Here is a 24258-nt window from a genome sequence, read left to right on the forward strand (position 1 = left end):
GTTAAAATCATCCTTTCGTAAATTTTACGGACGAAGTCACGAGTTGGTTGACCGTTACGGAATAACCGTTTCACAGATGATATCGGATATGTTCCTTACGTCGTAACTACATTCCCATTCCCTTTCATGAATGTGACCTACCGTATTAGACTATTTACCGGAATTGTTATCACATAAGCAACACGACGGGTGCCACATGTGGAGCAGGATCTGCTTACCCTTCCGAAGCACTTGAGATCCCTCCTAGTTTTTGATGGGGTTCGTGTTGTTTATTCTTAAGTTTTATATGTTGTGTCAAGTATACTATTGTTTAAAATAAAATTTAGAATGGAAATGGGGAATGTATCAAAGAGACAACAACCCGACCATAGAAAAAAACAACAGCAGAAGGTCACCAATAGGTCTTCAATGTAACGAGAAATCCCCGCACCCGGAGGCGTCCTTTAGCTGGCCCCTAAACAAATATATACTAGTTCAGTGATAATGAACGCCATACTAATTTCCAAATTGTACACAAGAAACTAAAATTGATGCAGGCAGAGGAGACATTATTGTTACCTAGTGGTTTGCACTTGCTTGCAGACACAATTTATCTAACTGAACACCACATGATAATTTCTGATAATATAATTTTGAATCATCATTAAGTATGTTTACAGACAATTTATCCTATTCATTTGACCACTTTAAAACCTCGTACTGTGCTACATGTATTATGTTATTGCGAACGGATATAAAAAAAAAACAATCAACAAAATACAAAATACATAATTTAAGCAGTTTCCGTCCTTTTAAATGTTTCGATGAGGAAGAACTGGACAAACCTGTAATCACTTTTGTTTAAGTGTGTTTATTTTTTCATCACTGAGTTTAATACACAACATCATATTGATGAATATTTAGATCGACTGTTTTTCCTTCAATTATAAGTAGACAATAAAATCATTAATCGGTGATTATCAGCAATACTAAAGTCTCAATAAAATGAGCAAATAATGAATGATCCACATAGGTCAAATGTTGTAGTATGGTTGTGTTTTTGTATCGACTATCAGGGATTTGATGTCATTGCGTTCTATATAGATCCTAGATGTGGACATTTTATATATTTGCAACCAAGAAGACAATTGAAATGTGTTCCTATCCTCGTGTGGGTTATTTTTATCTATTTTAATGTTAAATGTAATAAATGAACTTTACATATTATTTATCTTGGAGAGAAATCAGCTTATTTATCATAATTCCGAACATGTAATTAAATAGAATTGATCTTTCTCGTAAAAGAGGGGCGAAAGATACCAGACAGACATTCAAACTCATAGATCGAAAAAAAACTGACAACGCCATGGCCTAAAAAAGAAAACGACAAACAGTCAAATAATAGTACAGAAGACACACAATAGAAAACTAAAGACTAAGCAACACGAACCCCACCAACAAAGCGGAATTTATTGATCATTTTTATTTATTGATATGATACCTCAATGATATGTTTTACATAAACTAACAAGAAACGTTGTGCGTGTATCAAGTTAACCACATTAGTACTATATGTTTTTCTTTTGATACATTCTTATTTTTGTATTGACCTTTTATGGTAAACATAAGAAGATATGGTATGATTTTCAATGCGACAACTTTTCACAAGAGACCAAATGACACAACATTTCACACTTATATTCAACGTATGTTCTTGTATATGTCATCATTTCATAAATAAAGCAAATGCTTACTTTCATAAGCATAATCGTCTGCCTTTTCCTCTAGTTTATAATGAATATTTTGTAACAGTGATTTGTCATTTAAAGTAAATTTAAACAAGTAGTAATAAAATGCATCAAAAACAATTCATGAATTTTCTCTCACCTTGAACTCTCAAACCACATCAACAATAAAAAGTAATGCCAAAATGTCATTGCCTCTAGATCGTTAATGCGTCAGGAGCTATATCAACAGAAACGACATAAACAGAATAATCAAATACAATTTTGTATTAAAGGAAAGTGAACCTTAGTTTCTTAATAATTTTCTTTATTCATAGTAAAAAAAACACCTAGTTAAAATGAAGTGATACATTTCAACATTTAAGGTATTGGTTAGTATTAATAATTTTCCCAATGTAAAAACAAAAGGCTATTTTTAAGATAAAATACTGCCTAATTACATAACTTCGTGTCCAGATTTCTGAAATATGTCATGAAAAAACTATTCTAGATCTGTAACGAATTTTTGATTTAAGACACAGCGTGTCATAAGAAAGAATTTTATTTCTAACGATATTCCTTCTTAGGAAAGCCAACTTTACATTTATTGGTCCTTGTTTCAGGTATTCTGGCCGTGAACATTTTCATCAACCAAAACATCACTGGACTTGTTGGCAAAAATGACACACATTTAACATGCTCTTTTATCAACGATTATAAAACAAATTTTATCAATGCAGCCATCATTGCAAGGAACAAAAATGGGACTTTCTGCAAAAATGAACCGATTGCAGTATTTCAACCTGACAAAGAAGCAATGCTTCCTCTATCAGGTGATTATCTCTCAGGAAGAGTGACACTGACAAATATAACAAAAGTATCGACTACGGCGACTTTGAGATTCGATGACCTGCAATGTGAAGATGAAAAGGACTACATGTGCATTGCTTACTACATGGACAAATTTGGTGTTATAATCACAGTTGAATCAGAATCTACCAGGGTATTGGTTAAAGGTAAGTTTTTTTTCTCCATCGGTATTTTCTGTGGACTTTACCTTAAAATTCTGAAGCTATTTTTTTAGCATTTAACTATTATGTTTCCCTCAGTTTTTGTTTGGTACCCCGATTTTGTTTTTTGTCCATGGATTTATGAGTTTTGAACAGCGGTATACTTCTGTTGCCTTTATTTACCTTAAAAATTTTAACAGTTGTGATTCGTATGTTGTTCGGATTGTATAAAACGATCAATAAAATTTGGATTTTTAAGAAGTAAAAAAAAAAGGATATAAGGATTGAGTCAATGACACGCATGATAGAAAAGTTTATCACATGCTTTCCATACACATGTTTAAAAAAAAAAAAAAAAACGTAGAACACTGGTTCTCCGTTAAAGCGCCCAACGTCAGCATGGTCAAAGTAAAAAATGATAAAATATAAATTGCATCAAAACCTGCTTATAAAGAACATAGAACATCTTCATAGTGTATTCTACCCACCCTATAAATTTCAGCATGTAATATTTCACCGTTAATTTGTAATGATCGAGACAGTTTAGATGAAAGAAAATTAAAAAAAAGATATATTTAACGTCCTTTTATTTCCTTTGACGTCGTGATTTTCAGTACTGAAATGCTTAACAATTTTTTTTTATTAATTCACGTAAACTTTTATTTCTTGTTTCTCGTTTTTCTTGTTAGTTTAAATTAAGCATAATATCCAGTCATGTCTGCATTATTATATAAGTCTTTTTTATCTCTTCAACCCAATTTAGGTGAGAAATCTGACTTTCGGCTTTTTCCGTGTGAACAAGTATGCTAAACAATCCAGTCAGGATGTCAGATCTGTACAAAGCAGGATAAATATTGATATCGTATCATATCGTATTATCATGCTTTCAACCCTTATATGTATATAATTCGCCAATGAATCCTCCTTCTTTTCATCTTATTTACCAATCTGTGCTACCATGACTTATTACTGATGTGGTCATACTTATACCGTAAACAAATATATAACTTTTAGACTGTTTCAATTTCAGAATGCACACGAATGGCGTATAACGTTTGAATCCCTTGCTTTAGTCTAGTACTATTTTGAAAATTTCTTTCGAAGCCGAAACTCAACTCTTGTATCTTTGATGGGTTCAATGTTTCGGAAATTTGAAAAAAACAATAAGGAGAGAGACGAGAAGTGTCTATTAGTTTTTTGTGCAGACCAAGGGGAGTATGTCCTTAAAATTGAACATTCTAATATAACAATTAGAAGATGTGGTATGATTTTAAATGAGACAACTCCAGTATACATTTAACAAATCAAGATAGTCGGTAGAGTAAATTCGTTACATAGTGTGTTAGTGACCTAATACGATATATACAGGATCAGTAAATTCCATATGAGTTTTTATTTTGGCTCAAACTCCATTATGGAATTTACTAACCCCTTATATATCGTATTACATGTAGGTCACTAACACACTATGTAACTGACAATATCTGACCAAAGTTTAAGCGAATCACTTATTTGATAATGTTTATAGTTTTTATAATACTACAATTTACAAATATAGTATATAAAATTTATTGGTATATGTTTTCTGAACGCACAGTTGCAAATATTTCATGTAGATTTATGACCGGGAGATGAATATTTAAAAAAAAAATAAGATCTTACATGCGTTGTCGGTGATAAATAATTTAAAAAGGTTTAATATAAATACATAAAAAAAAACAAGAGACAACCATAAACGACCAAATAAACAGCTTCTTCTTATAGATCCGCTTATGCTAGTAGAATTATGCATCCTATTCTGCTTGAATATCAGATAGTTATTTGAAATAATTCAAGATATATGAGATGGTTTACAAATTAAAAAATAAAGACAACATCCCCTCCCCCAACCCCCACCCCTAAAAAAAATAAAGGAAAAAGGCAATCAAGTTAAGAATAGAAATAACATTATTTGGTTGAAAGGTAAAAAAAATGAAAATTGAAAAAAGGTAAAATAAAAATAACAGAAATAAATGATTTGAAGAATAATGAAACCTTGCGTCTTCTGCATATAAAATTTATTATTGACAATATTCTAGTAGATCATTCCCGATAAAATGTTTAACTTGCAAATTGGTAATAAACGCCACTGTTCAAATGCAATTACGATGTATATTTCATACATTCATAAGCATCGGTGTTTTTTGCTAAACTCCCGATCTTGCACGAGTTAACGTATCATTTCGTCTCCTATTGCAGGCAAATTTAACCTTACATCCTCCTCCTGCATTGTGTCAACAATTATTTTTATAGTTTTACTCACTTTGAAAAAATAGTTTGTGACATATGTCAGAAGCAACAAAAAGATCTGCAATAGTTGGTGAAAAACAAGATAGAAATTCCATGCGTCCGAAGCGTTTTTGTTTTATCTATCTTCATCATTTACGCCCAGCGACGAGTATTTGAAATATAAGGATGTCAAAGAAATGAATGAGTTGATGAGCTATATGACGAAAAGTACTGTGACAAAAATAGTCAAATCAGTCGATTGTAACATTGATTGGTTGAGGTGACACCTTAGGTATCTTTATAATTCTAAAACCTATTACTGGACAATTGATTGGAATTGTAAGAATTTGCAAAATCAAAACATTGTTATAATTATTGCGTCCTCAGTTTCATACTGATGCGTGAGGACGGATGACATTGTCTTCGATTTTTTTGGGGGTATACTATTTCATTTAGTACCAAAAAATATTAAATAAATTTTAATATGCTCCCGAAACAATTGATTGATAAGCAATGTTTCTTTCTATATTGTGTTGGACAGATAAGTAATTAAGGATAACCATCTATTTTTAATGATCAAATTTTTATTCTCTCCGATTTCAGGTATCTTTCATGTCGGTTAACTACATCGGTACTGTCTCTGAACGTTCAGCTCCACATTACTATTACCCCAGATCACAAGGAAAATATGATCAAATATATCTCATGTCATCTTTACATTTGTACATTATCTCAGCTTTCCAACTTATTTCGAAAAAAAAGAAATACTTGGTGTTTTTTTTTCTCCAAGTTTGATTTTAATTCTAATTGATATATGATATCATTTAAGCAGTACAGCGACAGAATAAAAAGGGGGTTATATGGAGTAGTGTCGTCATTCGTGTGTTATTAATACAGGCAAGACAATATATCTTGTCAAAATTTTATCGTATACAGAAGTTTTCAAATGCAGGAACTGAACATAAGAATTTTACAGAAAAGTGCATATATTTCTCACTGACTAGAGAAAAATGGGCAAAAGAATTACAGAGTTCAGAAATGTAGACCCCCTCACCTAAAACAGACCGTAATATATATACAGTACATGTATCATTGTAACGGGTATTTTTGTTTAATCTATTTTCGAAGAGAATGTTGTACAATGTTTTGTTAATAATATATATAATGCCCTTTAGGCCGACGTCGTAATTTCATTTTATTAATGAAAGAAAGTACACTACAGCTCAGGTGGATTTTGCTTTGTCCACCCAATCACAGTGGTAGTGGACACCGGGTGGACAAAATTTCTAGCTTGCCCACTCTGCCCAACCATAGGATTGGGCATGCAATTTCTTATGTTTAATTAAAAGACTGGCAAGTACAGTCAATTGAAAAAAACAGATAATATAAAAAAGAAGATGTGGTATTATTGTCAATGAGACAACTGTCCACAAGACCCCAAAATGACACAGGCATTAACAACAATAGGTCACCGTACGGCCTTCAACAATGAGCACAGCCCATACCGCATAGTCAGCTATAAAAGGCCCCGATAAAATATTTGTAATCACTATTTTTACAAAAAATGAGATTATAGCTAGGTTAGGCTGCCCACGGTGGGCCGGTGTAAAAAGCAAAATCCGACCGGGCTGTTGTGTAATTTAAAGCTTCCCTCCTTGTGCAATACGAAAGCACTCATAAGAAAGAGCAATTTGTATGGCTACTTGCAGTTGCATAATTGTTAAATCTTGTTGAATTCAATATCAAATTTATATTATTCACAGAAGTTTCATATCTTGAATATTGATAACGGGTTTAAATTATTTACTTGCTATAAAAAGGTCCGTTTTTGTTTTCTTCTAGATTTGAGAAATAAGCAACTCTGTTACACTCAAACAATTGATTAATAAAAATTGGTACATGGTGTCTTCGTATGTATTCTGATAACACTATATTATTGATATTTAAGTGATATATCCACCATCTGTTATAAATATCTAATATGTTTATTTGGCATGCCATACGTGATAAAAAGTGCGGACGTGACAGAAAGCACCCTTTACCAAAACGTCAACGGAGATTACATTCCAGAAAGGTTACATTTCGACAATTTCGTCATTTATGAACCATAATATGAGTATTTGAAGATAAAAGTTGTTCTAAAATTAAATGTTGACACCGTTATCGATCTGTTGGATGTGGAGTTTATTTACAAAATTGGTGTTTGTTAAGAATTGACCATTCCACGGAGATTACATGCTTAACAAATCAGTGCAGTTTTCACCTTGCTTAGTTTTTCAGACTGATGCAATTTGGAATAAATGACCATTGTTATAAATAGAATTATTTATGGTAACCTTATTATCAAATTTTACTTATATCACACTCTGTGTTGTACTAAATATTTTGTCCTGCTTGGTCTTTTATCCATCTACGGAAATTTCAGGTTCACGAAGAAAACATTATGGACGGCCGGTACGATCACTATCGTTGTGAAAACTATACTAAACTTTATATAAATTAAAAATATAGATAACAAAGAAATCTAAAATTCTCAGGTATAAGTATAACAAGTTAAGGGTATATTACTCGAAGTCGTTAGGTTTGCTTTCTAATGGTGAGACAAAATAACGTCATAAAATGGGCGCTTTAACGGAGAACCAGTGAGAAACGATTTTTCGAATTGGGTAAGGCATTCTATTTATTTTTCATTTATACTAAAATCACAATTACATCGTTAATCCTTAAGTAGATATAAGACGATATAAGCCACAAATATCTATAGAGACGCAACGTAGGAGGTTTAATGAGAAACATAACTTGGTCCATGGCAGTTCGGAAAAAACTTTCACGACTTTCAAATTAGTGTTAATCTTATTGATAAAAAATATATTAATTTAACGTGTTAAATACAGGTCATTTATGACTTCAACACATATTAAGATTGAACTAGTTGATAAACATTGACAATTTAAAGCATCATTATCGTACAAAAAAATTACGAGTAAAACTTTATTTCTAAAGATATTTTACACACATTGGCATAGAATGTTTCTTCTAATTTTACCTTTTTTTTATCATCGGTGAATAATTCAGAAAAAACAGAAAAATATGAATATGGTATGTATTCAATTGTCATATTTGAACACTTTGCATTCATAAATTCATTTGTATTACCACAAGGCTTGTTGTATTTATATAGAATACACTGCAAAAACATCAACATCACCACGTTTTCATGTTTTTCTTTTTCTTTTATATCTTATATTTCATTTGATTTTTTATTTGTGAGCATTTATAGGTATTTTTGATTTTGATTGCATTCATGCATATATAAAGCTTAATTTGTAGTTTTGTTGTAAATAAAGAAGAAAATACAAAGTCATTTGTATGCTTCACTGACTATGATGTCATACAGTAAGGCTGGGGCCACTATATTGCAATGCAATGTAATGCATAATATTACAATTATTTTGTGATTCTTCAATTACAATAATTACAATTACAATTACAATGTCTGTGTAAAGCATTACATTACACATAACCTTTCAATATAAAAAATAAAAGCATTTCAAAAACAGATATTTTTAAGAAATTGATAGAGGTATTGGTACACATATGTGATTATAACAGTAATCAATTAATCATTGAGACATCATAAAGTGAAATAATAAATGTGTCATTAAAGGATTATTTTGTTAAATGCCAAAGGGCTCTTTGAGGAAAAACATAAGTTGAAAAGATTTGATTGCAATAAAAAGATTTGATATTAATTAGGTGAAATAATAAAACAGGACCCAAACCACAGTTTGGTGTAAAAATGTTGGTTGACCTATTCAATTTTCCATTGAAATACCTATAATATAAAAAGGAAGATGTGGTATGATTGCCAATGAGACAACTATCCACAACAGACCAAAATGACACAAATATTAACAACTATAGGTCACTGTACGGCCTTCAACAATGAGCAAAGCCCATACCACATAGTCAGCTATAAAAGACCCCGATAAGACAATGGTGTGTATAGAATTATGAAAATTTTACTTCATATGCTTTCCATTCGTCTATATAGTTTTGTTTAGTAATTGTTTAAGAAGAGTTTCCATAGACCATCACACACCAAAATATTCCGAATATCATTTTAAACAAATATCAGAAACCAAGATCAAGACTTGATGAATTACATCATTCCCATGCCCCCTCTTTGTAAATTAAAGAAGTTTTATGTTTCTAAACTTAATGCGTGTTTTAAAAATTTCTTGTGGAGAGTTTTCTCATTGGAAATCACACCACATTTTTTTTTATAATTAAAGTTTGATGCAATTTTCAAACTTCCGGTTATCAAGGCTGAACAATGTTTGCCGTAATTAATTTCATTAGTGTCAGGTGGTAAGTCAAATTGGTCTTTTTATTCTGTATATTTGCTGGATAAAACTTAAGTTGACAAGGAGGATTTATGTATGGATCCTTAAAGAAAAGTGTCAAAGGGACACAAGCTGTCAAATTCATGTTCTCCGAGTTGACTCACATTCTCACGTTTGATTTATAACAATGTAAAATATTTATCCAAACTATTAACAGTCTGTAATCAACAATGATCAGGACATGGGTATGATGGCACGTAGCTTCGTGTCGTGTGTATATTAGTCCAGACGCCATATAATTAACTATCGAGTTGAACGCCAAAGTCATCTCATGACCATAAAAACGATGTAAACATAAATATATAAATAGATTCAGGGAACTCGTGTTTTGGGATTTTATTTTATGTCCGTTTAATTTCATGGAATAGTTATCAAAGGTACCAGGATTATAATTTAGTACGCCAGACGCGCGTTTCGTCTACATAAGACTCAATATCAAAATATTTATAAAGCCAAACAAGTAAAAAGTTGAAGAGCATTGAGGATCAAAAATTCCAAAAAGTTGTGCCAAATACGGCTAAGGTATTCTATGCCTGGGATAAGAAAATCCTTAGTGTTTGGAAAAATTCAAAGTTTTGTAAACAGGAAATTTAGAAAAATGACCACGTTATTGATATTCATGTCAACACTGGAGTGTTGACTACTGGGCTGGTGATACCCTCGGGGACGAAACGTCCACCAGCAGTGGCATCGACCCAGTGGTGTAAAAGTTATCAAAGGTACCAGGATTATAATTTAGTACGCCAGACGCGAGTTTCGTCTACATAAGACTCATCAGTGACGCTCATATCAAAATATTTATAAAGCCAAACAAGTAAAAAGTTGAAGAGCATTGAGGATCCAAAATTCCAAAAAGTTGTGCCAAATACGGCTAAGGTATTCTATGCCTGGGATATACAGGTAAATAAACCAAAAACATAGAATACTTATTTATGTTTTTGGTCTTTTTACCTGTATAAGAAAGATTTTTTTGTGGATCGAATAAGTCAGTGAATTGATTTACGTTTATTTCTCGTTGACATTCGTTTCCTTTAAATGACTTTACTCAACAATTGACCTGTTATTCATCTATAACTAAGGGTTTGATTGAAGTTCACATGAATACGGATTCAATGAGATCGAATTATTCACTTGTAAGTGAATAATTCATCATGAATGTTTCTAATAAAATTGAGAATGGAAATGGGGAATGTGTCAAAGAGACAACAACCCGACCAAATAAAAAACAACAGCAGAGGGTCACCAACAGGTCTTCAATGTAGCGAGAAATTCCCGCACCCGGAGGCGTCCCTCAGCTGGCCCCCAAACAAATATACACTAGTCCAGTGATAATGAACGCCATACTAATTTCCAAATTGTACACAAGAAACTAAAATTAAAATAATACAAGACTAACAAAGGCCAGAGGCTCCCGACTTGGGACAGGCGCAAAAATGCGGCGGGGCCAAACATGTCTGTGAGATCCCAACCCTCCCCCCATACCTCTAACAAATGTAGAAAAGTAAACGCATAACAATACGCACATTTAAATTCAGTTCATGAGAAGTCCGAGTCTGATGTCAGAAGATGTAACCAAAATAAAATAGAAAATAAACAAAATGACAGTAATACATAAATAACAACAGACTACTAGCAGTTAACTGACATGCAAGCTCCAGACTTCAATTAAACTAACTGAAAGATTATGATTTCATCATATGAAATCAGGCACAATCCTTCCCGTTAGGGGTTTAGTATCATACCATCATAACATATATGAGAAGAACATAACCCGTGTCATGCCAACAACTGTTTTTAGAATCAATGTGTTTAGTTCCGATGCAAAGACCTTATCAGTGACTCAATATTAACGCCAAAATATGCAATCTTTAATGACTTGACAACAGTATCGTAATTATATCCCTTCTTAATAAGTCTATTCAAAGGTTTTGTAAGTTTCTGAGGTGAATACTGACACCTTTGTGCTTTATAAAGAACATTTCAATAAAAAATTGGATGTGAAATACCTGAACGTATTAGAAGTCTGCATGTTGAGCTATATTTACGAATGATGTCTTTATATCGATGATAAAATTTAGTAAATGTTGATATCGAAAACCCTGGTGTAATAATTTTTTCAGTAATACATAAATTTCTCTCGTTAAAATCTAAAACATTGTTACATACACGAGCGAATCGTACAAGTTGAGATATATAAACACCGTAAGATGGTGACAAGGGAACGTCACCATCTAAAAATGGATAATTAACGATAGGAAATGAAAAATCATCCCTTTTATCATAAATTTTTGTATTCAGCTTTCCATTAGTGATATAGATATCAAAATCGAGAAAAGGGCAGTGGTCATTCTAATCTTATTTTGAAAAGTTTAATCATACTGGCAGCTAAATATGCTAAAAGCGAATAACTATTTCACTCTTTTACTTTTATTAATGATTTAAGAAAAAAAATCATATGTTAGATTTTTTATATATCTCGTAGTTTATGCCACTTTAAGGGCTTACTATCGATAAGATTATAATGAGTTATAAAACTGGTACCTTTAATAAATATTATGTATTTTTCCAATTTGTAAAGAATAGTAATGTACAGTTATAGAGGTATTACATTGATTTTAAACTAAAGTAATCATTACATTACATGTAATTGTATACAGAAAAAAGTAAAATCACAAAAAAACTGAACTCCAAGGAAATTTCAAAACGGAGAGTCCCTAATCAAATCAAAAGATAAAACACATGAAACAAATGGACAACGACTGTCATATTTCTGATTTGGTACAGGCATTTTCTTATGGTAAATCGAACCTCTCACTTATATGACAGTCGTATCAAATTTCATTATATCGACATCGATGCCTGAAAAATAAACATAATAGGTAAAATTGTCAAAATATGATTATAGCAGTCATCCTCGTGTCACAATCTAAATTAGAACAAAAACAAACAAATTTGATAAAGAAGCACAAAAAGCATATACCAAGTTTTACAACTACATTCATTGCTAATTTATTATTGTATTTCATCTATGTATGTTATATCAACCCATAAGGAATTGCAGTATTTTAAATTTTTTGACAGAAATGCGTATTACAAATTTCTTTGCAATACATGAGAAAATGTAATATTACACTGCATTACAATTAAAAATTACCATTTACCCAGACCAGCACGAAGTAATAGAATGCTACTTTAACAAAAAGGAAATATATCACATTGCAGTTAAATCACTTACAAGGCTTACTATATACAGATTATTGGAATGAAATAAGCAAGGATCGTCTATAAAATTATTAAACATGGTTCGGCCTAACTTATTAAATGGTGTTTATGACTTGTCTTTATCCTCATCTCATAGAAATTGTAAATAGACTGGCTTATCGCGTAAAAAAGTTACTGGAAACATGGAAGTATTATATTGACAGGAACTACAACGATTAATTAGCATTTATTTATAACCCGGGTAGCCCTGTAGAAAATATACGGAAACTGTCTAATTAGTACGCTGTCGTTAATTTCTTTTGTGACTATCTGCGATGCCGCAGTCATAAATTGACCAGAGATACTTCTTATCAATCACGTGGTTTTAATCGAGACAGCTTTACAATATTACCTGTCGGAAAACACCTTTACTTATTTCAATCGAGTCGGTAGACCTTTATTCGTGAACAACTTATTTAAACAAATCGACTGATGCATAAAAAATGAAAATCGGCCCAGAATTATTTATTCTACAACGATCTGAAATAGTGAGTAACATTATTTTATTAGTTTGTGGGTGAAGTTTAAATCGCGATTAAGGTGTGTTCCGGTTACCGCCGGTTAACAATAAATATATTTGATAAATATTAAAACTGTGAAGTTTAGAGTAATACATATGGTTAAGTTACTAGATAATCCTGGAAAGTAGAAATTTCCAGTTAACAATACGAAAATTAATCGAGCAAGTACCAATCAATAAAGTACAGCAGAAGAAAACCGAGATCTAACTACGTTATATAGATATTTATATAATACATTTCTGTCCCCTAAAATATGTTATCACTATCCGACCAAATGAAACCGTCCAAATGATACTGGTAAATATTATTGAACAGTCGCACAAGAATTTGTACAATGTCACTATACAAATACTTGAGTCGCAGTACTAAAAAAAAATTCAACACATCGGGGTTCAGCTGAACATTCGTATATACCAACCAATGATCTTACCCTACATTTATTTAAAATCTCTTTGATCTTTTGATTTTATCAGAACGATCATTTACAATCGTCTTAAATATGCAGGAAATGTGTGCCACTCAATGGAGTAAACAGTAGTTATTATATAATCACAACTTGCGATATATATTACATATAGTGCAATTTCTACCGAAAAAATAAATAAATAAAAACGGGGCATTTATTCAATAAATTTGGTACAAATTTCCATCGTCAACGTGTTTTTCTATAGAATTAATGATGACTCGCATTAATCCATCAATCACTCAATCGGCATAGTTAGGTAACGGAATCTGCCGAAGTTTGCCGATTGCTGTTTCCTAAGAATTTATCACAACTTTTTTTCGATTTCTTCGTTTATTTCCGTAATCCCGAAATCAACCGAGAATGACAATATTGTAGGGCACCACATGCTGCTATGTAAATAACGTGCCATGTTTCAACATAATTAACATGTCATTAAATTGGGCGCGGCATCGCAGATGAAACGTTTGAAGTCGGGTCGTAGTAGTTCCTGTCAATATAATACTTCCATGCTGGAAATAACACAAAGTATTAATTTAAATATTCAATTTTTACTAAGCGAATAAGGGTTCAATTGCTTATTTTGTTGATGCCGAAATATTTCCATTTGTTCTGAAAATTTGAAATATGTTTTTGACGACGTTTGCTGCTATTATAGTAGAAGTGGGACATTTAAAGACGTATCGTATCCGTATCTGATACGTTGACGTATCTAAACATATATATGGGTTATTATTCAAGTGATTATTTACGTGCTTAAATAGTAATCGAGAAAAGTGGAAAGGAGATGGTGAAAAAGAAAGGGCAATGCAAATGGTTGATCTCTTTTATTTTTAATATATAAATTGTTCGTTTAATAAGGTTGAAATAATGTTTAATTTATGTATTTTTTGTGTTTACATACTTGTTTATTGGGTCAAAATCTGGATTTTTGGTTTATGACCCCTTCTGTAGCCATTTTTGTACGACCTTTTAAAACTTCAATTGTATCGAAACTACAGATATAATGAATAATATAGATAGGCCATTTTGTGTATATACAAGGGGAAAACTTGATGCAAAACATTATTATTTACTGTTTCATTGCATTTAATAGATATCAATGATAGAAAGATATCTTAAATAGAAAAACACATATTTAAACATGAAAATACTCTTTTAAACAATAACACATAGATATTTTCTCAGATACGTCAACGTATCAGAAACGGATACGATACGTCTTTCAATGTCCCACTTCTATTTGTATAAAACCACAGACTTCCTGTTAATATGCCCTTTCCTAAAAGGGCATCGATTGTGTACTCAACAGTAAACTTGGGATGTTGACGATGGTGTATTGAAATGAAAACTTTTAATAGATTAAAATGTAATCACGTTTTAAATCAAGTGTCTTTTGATATACTTGCTAAACTACAAATAAAACTGTAGCGCGCAGCTGTTTTCTGTCGTAAAACGTTGTTTTGTTAAAGTACCTTTAGTTAGTAAAATTCAAATAAAATCTACACATCGTAAGTAAATTAGATGCAAAGTATTTTTAAAGAAAACTTTGTTGTCTTTAAGCGTGCTAACCTGACAAAAATAGTTGCATGATAACTGCAGCTCCAATGACTCTTGGATTTTTACAGTGTTGTTTTCATCTTATTTACCCTTGTACTTATACTTTACTTTATATGTGCATTATTGCTATTTGAATATTAGCAATGTTAGATAAATGACTATTGTTGACAATTGAGAGTCGATAATCTAATTGAGACATTTAAATAAAGGACCGTCTAAAAAAAGTTGAACCAAATATTGATTTACTAGGTGCAACAATATAAGTTTTTACATTGCTAGATAGGCGCGGATCCAACCATGTAGTACATTTTGGACGGTGTGTTTAAACACTCAGAACACCATGAAACATTCATATAATTTAAAACAATCGGAAGACATGGGCGAATTCCAACTCCACATCGGCTAATGCTACCTTACTCGACGATAAAGTTTTGCAGTTCAGAGAGCCACGTCACACTATATATCATGTTATATATTTTTGTTTATCATGAAATACTGATATATTAACCAAAATTTCAATGACTCATAAACTAAGGTATTCTGTTTATTTTAATGAGAATCAGAATGGATGAGATTCTAAGTTAATACAGAAAACCTTTAAAAATTTGGAACTTGTCTCCTCATGAATTGGTAATATGCAACTAGTCTCCCAGAAATCGCCTTTTGATGGTCAGTTTGGGGCTGAGAACTTGATTTTATTCGTGGCATTCGATTTTGTCTTTGTCTTTGTGGTTTTATTTTTGTTTATTCACTATGTACTATACAATTGACGGTATAGAATCGTTTTTGTAGGAGATATTTTCTACATTGAATTTTAGCCAGTATGAAAAACAAACGAGATATTTCAAGGATCAAATAGAGTGAATGCAATCAATTCGATGCAATTATACGGCCTTAAGCAATGAGAAAAAAAACATACCGTAAAGTCGTCTCCTTGATAAATATGAAACAATCCAATTGAGAAAACTAAAAGTATAATCTAAAATAAAACAATATACCTTAAACAAATATGTCAGACATGAACCAACGACAACCACTTAAATACATGACTCTAAAGTGGTACATTTACACCTAACCGGGACAGTGATATAACAACACAAAATAAGAACGCAATGTAAAAACGGTTGTTAATAGCTGAAGTCATCGGATTTATTCAAACAAGGTTTTGATTGACAACGAAATCCCATGCGACTTGTACGCGTCGATTTCCTAATCCACCAAAATGATGCACAATAATTCAACTCGATTCAAGAAAAATGGACACGGACTTGAATGTGAAGATTTTAACCTTTTTATATATAGCGGATAGAATGTATGCTTACCGTTAGGATACTGAGTTTGACTTTTCATTATACATTACATGTATATTAATGATACAAAAAAAATAAATCAAGACGACTCCGTAGAAATGTTTATCGTCTCTCGACTTCGTTTGTTGTTTGTATACAATAAACAGTTTCTAACACGTCAAATAATATGTTGTATACCATGCTTTGTGTACTTTTGTGGCTGCTTTACCATGTCGACTTACATCCATGTAAGGGACGACATCAAAAGATCAATGTAGGAATGCAAAACTTAATTCAAATAGGTTGGGGTAGATAAAAATTCCTGCACGTTTTGTTTATTTGACATAGATTTAAAACATATCGATAATGTCCAATCATAGAAAAAACGGGGGTATTCAGTGAACAAACTACGTGAATTTTATATTTTTATGCGACATTGAACTTGTGATGTTGTCCTTAGCTGAACGGTCGTTGATATATACAACATGTGATTTTGTAAGGTTTATTTACCTTACCGTTTGTGAAGTTTTTAAGGATTTTATAATTCTTTTAAGCGTCTTCTATTTCTAAATTGACAGATCCTAAACATGAGACATACTTAAGATATAGAGTATGAACTATATATTAAATCTATTAAATACCATGTAAGATTTTTAACAACTTTAAAGTATCTATAATGAAAACTGACTACCATAATTTTTTTTTACTAAAAAGTAATAAAGGAGGTTGGTCTGTATAATGTATCAACAAGCAAGTTACACTAAACATATTCTGTTTGAATATAAAAAAATAATTTTAAATACTTTCAGCCTTTCCGTCAATGCCTGGCAGTATTTCTTATGTCGTAATTGCATCAATTGAAGTAGAGAAAGAAGACAACAATTCCACAAATGTCTCGAAAAATCGAAACAACGTATCTCTCAGTACCAATAGAAATAGCAAGTCATCAATTTATATCACGTTTACTGATACAGTAACTTTAACTCCCACTCCGTCCACTGAAAAATCTGTTCCAAGTTTCCGTGAAGGGGAAATAATTCAGTTTACTTGTATGGGTAACATTGGAAAGCCTCCAGGCAAATTTGTATGGCAGATAATTCCACAACACGGAGAGCCCATAGTCTACTCCAATGAAACTACGGTAGTTTTTGATCAGATACCTAAACTATGTTCCTTTAGAGGCACCAGCAACTTGACAGTTGAAATTTCAGCAGATCATGTCAAAGCAAAATTCCGATGTTATGAAGAATCGCAAGCCGATGTTTTAGGAATGTTTGTAGAAACTGAGCCCCTTGATGTTTTCTGTAAGTATAATAAAAGTTTTATATATACATTGGGGTATGGTCAAACTATTACTCTAAATGGAACCAGTAACGAATATCAAAGTCAATAAATGTGATACATTTTAAAAAGTATTTGGCTATTGCATTAGTTATTTGTTATATTCGATTAAATACTCCAGAAAAGAAATTATTGATTTAAAAATCAACAAAAAGAGGACACCAATAAAGACATAAAGTTACAAAAAACACACCTGTACGTCCATTGGCAACGGACAATCCCTTAAAACATATTGTTAGCTACATAAGTCCATCTACTTAAACTAAATGTAAAAAGACATAAAATAAAAGTGTGAACTGGAAGTAAAATGATATGGAGGTTATAAATCCTATTTATATTTTGAAGCTTTGAAATATGACAAGGATATAACTCATTTAGGGGAATACACACATTCGTATCACGCTCTATTTCTTTGCGCTTGGTTTAGTCAATTTTAATAATGGATTTTGTGCTTGAATAAATGCACCTTATCTTTTTCTTCCGTAACTAGGTGTGGTTTACACGTGTTTTTCGACAACCCTAAAAAATCACTTTTTGAGAATTATTCAAGTACAACATAGAAATATCTGAAAGATGTAAGACAACTTATGTAATGTTATATTCAGCATATACAGGGTGTAATTTTATGTCTAGTATTGATAATCAAATTAATGTTATAACTCCTAAATAATATATCAAAACATATCTATTAAAAGAAAAAAATTCAAATTATTGTCAAAAACTTAAAATAAAAAAAAATATTGAAAGTGAAAACATTACTTCCATTTGACCATCGGAAAGTACCAAGACTTTATAGATAAATATTCAGTGTCTACATCCCCCAAAAAATGCTCTTGAGTTATAGATTCGAAGAGATGATGTTATTTATCTTGTTATCTATTTACAGTTTTCCCTTTATTTGGCTTTACGCTAGTAGACTCCTTTTTTGACGTTTTACTCTTGACGTGTCTCGTGACGGGTATTTCCGCATCCAACAATCAGATGCTTTGCTGTATTCGCTTCTGGGTGCAGATGGGTTGGATTCGTACACTTGTATTTATATTTGAAATTGACGAGACTGTCATTAAAGTGAGAGGGTTAGCGCTATAGAACCAGGTTTAATCCACCATTTTCTACATTTGAAAATGCCTGTACCAAGTCAGGAATATGACAGTTTTTGTCCATTCGTTTTTGATGCGTTTTGTTATTTGATTTTGCCATGTGATTATGGACTTTCCCAATTGATCTTCCTCTAAGTTCAGTATTTTTGTGATTTTACTTTTTACTTGATTTCTTCATCAAGAAAACTTCTACTACATTATATTTAAAAAACAAAGGATTGTACCATCAACTGCAAAAAATATCTTGTTGTTGGCATCTATGTCATATTAGGATGTTTTAGTCAGTTATGTTGTATGTATATGTATGTAACGTATGATTGCACAGTTCTGTCAACTATTGTCATTGAATTTTACGGAACCCATCACGAGTTGGTTGACCGTTACGGAATAACCGTTTCACAAATGATATCGGATATGTTCCTTACGTCGTAACTACAAACCCATTCCCTTTCACGAATTTGACCAACCGAATAAGACTAATGGGATTTGTCATCACATAAGCAACACGACGAGTGCCACATGTGAAGCAGGATCTGCTTACCCTTCCGGAGCACTTGATATCAACTCTAGTTTATGGTGGGGTTGGTGGGGTTTATTCTTTAGTTGTCTATGTTATGTCATGTGTACTATTGTTTGTCGGTTTGTCTTTTTCATTTTTAGCCATGGCGTTGTCAGTTTATTTTTTAATTAATGAGTGTGACTGTCCCTCTGGTATTTTTCGTCCCTCTTTTGTCATATTTACCAATTATGTCTATTTGTGTTGTCCTACCAAATTTGTCAATACAACTATAACAATAATATTTTTGAAAATAATTTGTTTTGATTGACCATTTCCTTTCACAATTAATAATACCAGGAACTAATTTAGCAAAAATATGCATCGACTAAATTGCCCTTATTATTTTGATAATTGATTGATGCTCTTAACTTCGAGTTTTATCCACTTTTACACATCTGATTGATATCAATATATATGAAAAGAAAATATTAAATATACGACATTTTTGTCTTTCTTCTTTTTAATTTATCTTATTAGTAAATATTGTAAGCATTTGATATCGATTTTGCCAGTTGTACTAAATTTAGGATTAATTGTATTTGTCAACTATTTCTGTCTAAAGCATCAGAGAAGACAAATATTAGTCTAAATGCGCATTTGGTGCGGTAAAATAATGATAATATTGCAACCAGACGTCTTTTCGAACTATACTGTTCAATCGTTTACATTGATATTATGACCACTTTGTCTTTAAAACAATGAATTGATCCACTTAAGTCAATGACATTATGCAACCACTAATCAACTAAATTAAACCTTTCCATTTTAAACTTAAGATAATTGTTTTCAAGCTAATTATTTTGAAAAGTTTCGAAATTTCGCATCTCAAATCAAATGTCGCCTCTCCTCAGTTAAAAAGCCCACGAAAAACAGACGAACTCGTTGCACACAAGAAGCATACAACATAGCCATGTAACTACTTTATTGTAAAATTTTTAATTTACTTTACAATTTACTTGGTTTGGCTTTAATTAATCTTCTTATGTTTTAACTGTTCTTGGATGGAAATTGGGTTAACACATTCTTTTTGATCATGACCCAAACTGTAGTACAAAGGAAATAACTGTTTTGTCTTGATGAATATCGTCTATTCAAAAAGAGGGACGAAGATACCAGAAGGACAGTCAAACTCATAAATAAAAAAAAACTGACAACGTCTGGCTAAAAATGAAAGAAGACTAACAGGCAAACAATAGAACACATGACAACGGTTGCTATTTTGTAAATATAAAAACTCTACAATTTACCATAGAAACTCCCCTGCGGCTAAAACTGTGCCACTTTTACTATGAAGTTTTGTGAAAAATTATATCCCATAACGAAATATTGATATGCACAGCTATATTATCATGATTATTCAAAGGTTGGAATATAGGGCTGTGTGGCATATATCCAACATTCATATTCCCTGAACATGCTGAACTTCTTAAAAACTACTACAAAATCGCTATACTACCCATTTCTCCACTTTTGGACCTCCTTTGAATTAAATTTTAGGCGCTTCTATTTTTTTTCATTCTGGAAAGAAGAAACCCAGATACCATATATTGGAACTAGTACGTTAATAAATCAACATATATATGAATATTATATATCTCCCCACTTGTGGCTTGTGAAATAGCCGTTTTTACAAAGTGCAACCTAAACGAAGTACAGTTTGTTATGTACTAACCAACTGTAGGTATCCGTAGTACACATTTAAGGATTAACAAACTACTGTTCATTGCATCTGTATGTATTTCCATTCTTATAACTTAATTTTATAATATTCTTTTTTAAACAGAATAAAGTAATTTTTAAACATTTTTTGTAGATACCGTTAGACATGTCAATATCACCAAACAGCCAAACCAAGCAGACTATGACAGAAAAACATCCAAGATTACTTTGACATGCAAAGGTGATGGAAATCCTCAACCAACCTACAAATGGTTTAGGCTGGAGAACACAAGCAGTATACTTTCATCAACTAATCTCTATATCATTGAAGATGTAATACAAAACAATAGTGGCGTGTATATCTGTGAAGCTTATAACACAATAGATGACGTTGAATACATAGCAAATTACTCAGTGCAGATTAATATAGGTGGGTTGATTGTGTTTTTGTAGCTTTTTGGTAATAAGGCAATATTAACAAAAACAGAATGACGCACATTTCTCATTTAACCGTCTTCTCGAATGCCTAAAGACAAATATTTGAAATACAAGGATGAATAAGTACAGAAACGAATGAAAAGCAATACGACTAAATGGGACCTAAGCAAAAAGTAATCAAATCATTCTTGGGTAAAATGTGCCTGAGGGAGTTGAAACCTTAGTTTCCCAATAAATTATAAACGGAATCTTAAGAAATGTATGTTATAAATCATGTAAGTACAGAATCACTGACTACAGAGCTAATGGTATCATCGGTCAAAAATTACCAACCAGCAGTGGTATGAATCCCGGGATATAAAAATGAAGATAAAACTTTCTAAATTGTATGCGTCTTTCTTGATATACTTTCATCAGGACGATCAAAGACAAATATATAAAAGCCGACACAAGTTAAGAACTGTATGACTAAAAGGGACGATTTCACTTCAAAAATCACTTTTATTATTGAATACATCCTTTGATTACTGTATATATACAATAAAGTATTACTGTATAAATACCATCATATTCATTAATATATCAGCCAATAAAATTGCAATTTCACATATATAAACAATCAACGATCATTTGCAATTATCAATAGGAACATTTCATTGTATCCGACGTCCTTAAATTGGGTTCTATGCCAAAAACTATCAATCTGTAATGATATGTTGACGAACTGTTTTCTATTCTATTTTTTAGTTGTATTTGTGGTGGTTGTGGTTTAGGGGGTGGTTTTGGATTTTACGCATTTACATCTAATGTCATTTAAATAAATCAATTAACATGATTAAGATTTTAACCTCAGCATCACATTACCAAAATAATGCTGTTTCTCATTTTTGCTTATTGCTGGCATGATTATAAATAACTCATTGATGCTTATATAGTACAATATGCCCAATAATATCAAATGTTTACTATGATTCTCAAACAGTCGACAAGTTGTGGTCATCAAAAGAATCAGACTCATTAAAGAATGCAGCAGGTAAAATGTACATGTTTTATAGTTAACAACTATCAACTGAGCCAAACGAATTTTCCCAATTCGTGTTTTTAAACCAAGGTATATAGCTAATTTAATTTAGACCTTTTTGTTTTAAAGTTTCAAACTCCTCTTATAATTGATACCTGACAAGTTGAGTCTTAGTTGAAAAAAGTTGTGAGTGTCATATTCTTTTATCTTTGATGTTTGTTTAACTCTTCAAAGCGTCCTTGCTAATCAGACAAACATCAAGCGTACCAAATGAGAATTTGGGATATAAGAATTGTTTTTTTTATCTTAAAATTTAACATCAACCTTGAATTACAAAACAATCATTTTCATTCACTACGTTCCAATATTTGTTTCCATCTGACGAATCAAACGTTCATTTCATTTTGCACTATATCAGAACTATCGAACGCAGTTAATTATTGATACACATTTAAGTAACGAAAATTATTTAATAAGTTTATAAAACATATTTGATTGGTAGCAAGGTTAGTTTAATACCTCAGTTTGGAATATACCAATTGTTATCCATTTTTTATGGGTTTAAGGTTCAAAAGATGACATTTGATAAGAGACTTTCTGTGATAAATTTTCCTAGTAGTTTGATTTATTTAAATTTAAATGCCATTGCGTTGTAGGGTTGTATTGATTATTATTTTGTTATTTTTCGCCTCTTCCTTAATAAATATGTTGCATGTGTTTTGCATGTAATTAATGACATTTGACGGAAACATTTAACTACCGTTTTAGGTAAATACGATTGTTAATTCAGCTGTGTGATATCTAACAAATATTAACCATATTGATAACAACTTAGTAATCACACTTCAGTGAAATAAAGAAACAAAAATCCAACTTTTTCTACTAAAACAACGCATTTCGTCTTATTAACCAGCGTTATTATTCTATCCACAGGGAAGCAAATAGGGATATTCTGTTTGTTCGATGTTTGTCACTTTAAAAAACAAATAGATGTTTAAAATGTTCGTCATTAAAATAAAAAATACCAAACTAACAGGAGGATAATTCAAATGCAGTAAAGAATACTCTTCAAAGATACCGTGCTTATGATTTCATGCTGTGTTCATATCCATCATCAGTGAAGCTCGATTCAAAAAGCCTAGTCAAAATAGTATTAATTTTGATAGATCAACTGGCTAGAGACTACCATTTATTCGTATCAAACAATTTAAATTTTTTTATTAAATTTCAAGCTATATTCAAAAATACCTGCCATAATTTCACTATAATATGCAAACTGTAATTTGTTTCAACAATATGTCTTATTTTTATTTGTAGTTCATGTAGTATACGTGATTCTCGTCATATTCGCAGTAGTCATTGGTGCATTGGTAGTAAGAAAATACTATTATAAACCAGCAAACAAAAAGTAAATCAAATATAAGTTAAAATTTGAATTAAATTCTTCTATCATTGATGATCTTGTATTTTCATCGGAAGACATTTCTGTGAACCCTTTACAGCCATATATTGGTAGTACTGACCTGGAACATGTTTAAATAATTTAGTCGGGGATTGATACAAAACATATATAATACTTGCTTTTGCAGTACAATCGTAGCTAAGTAATTCTCTATAAATATCAAAGTATTTGGAAAAATCAAGAAACGCATAGTCACA

The 24258-nt window shown here is 31.5% G+C and overlaps 1 protein-coding gene across 1 annotated transcript in view; it reads left to right on the forward strand.

Annotated features, from left to right (window-relative positions):
• LOC139529038 (immunoglobulin superfamily member 11-like) overlaps nucleotides 1-24258 on the forward strand; it is a 238474-nt gene that overhangs the window by 195224 nt on the left and 18992 nt on the right. Inside the window, exons 3-6 of the mRNA XM_071325273.1 lie at nucleotides 17291-17785; nucleotides 21295-21570; nucleotides 22561-22611; nucleotides 23917-24007. Coding sequence (XP_071181374.1) covers nucleotides 17291-17785; nucleotides 21295-21570; nucleotides 22561-22611; nucleotides 23917-24007 — 913 coding nt within the window. The remainder of the gene's footprint in view (nucleotides 1-17290; nucleotides 17786-21294; nucleotides 21571-22560; nucleotides 22612-23916; nucleotides 24008-24258) is intronic.

Source organism: Mytilus edulis, chromosome 6 (genome assembly GCF_963676685.1).
Source record: "Mytilus edulis chromosome 6, xbMytEdul2.2, whole genome shotgun sequence".
In the NCBI taxonomy this organism is placed as follows: Eukaryota; Metazoa; Mollusca; class Bivalvia; order Mytilida; family Mytilidae; genus Mytilus; species Mytilus edulis.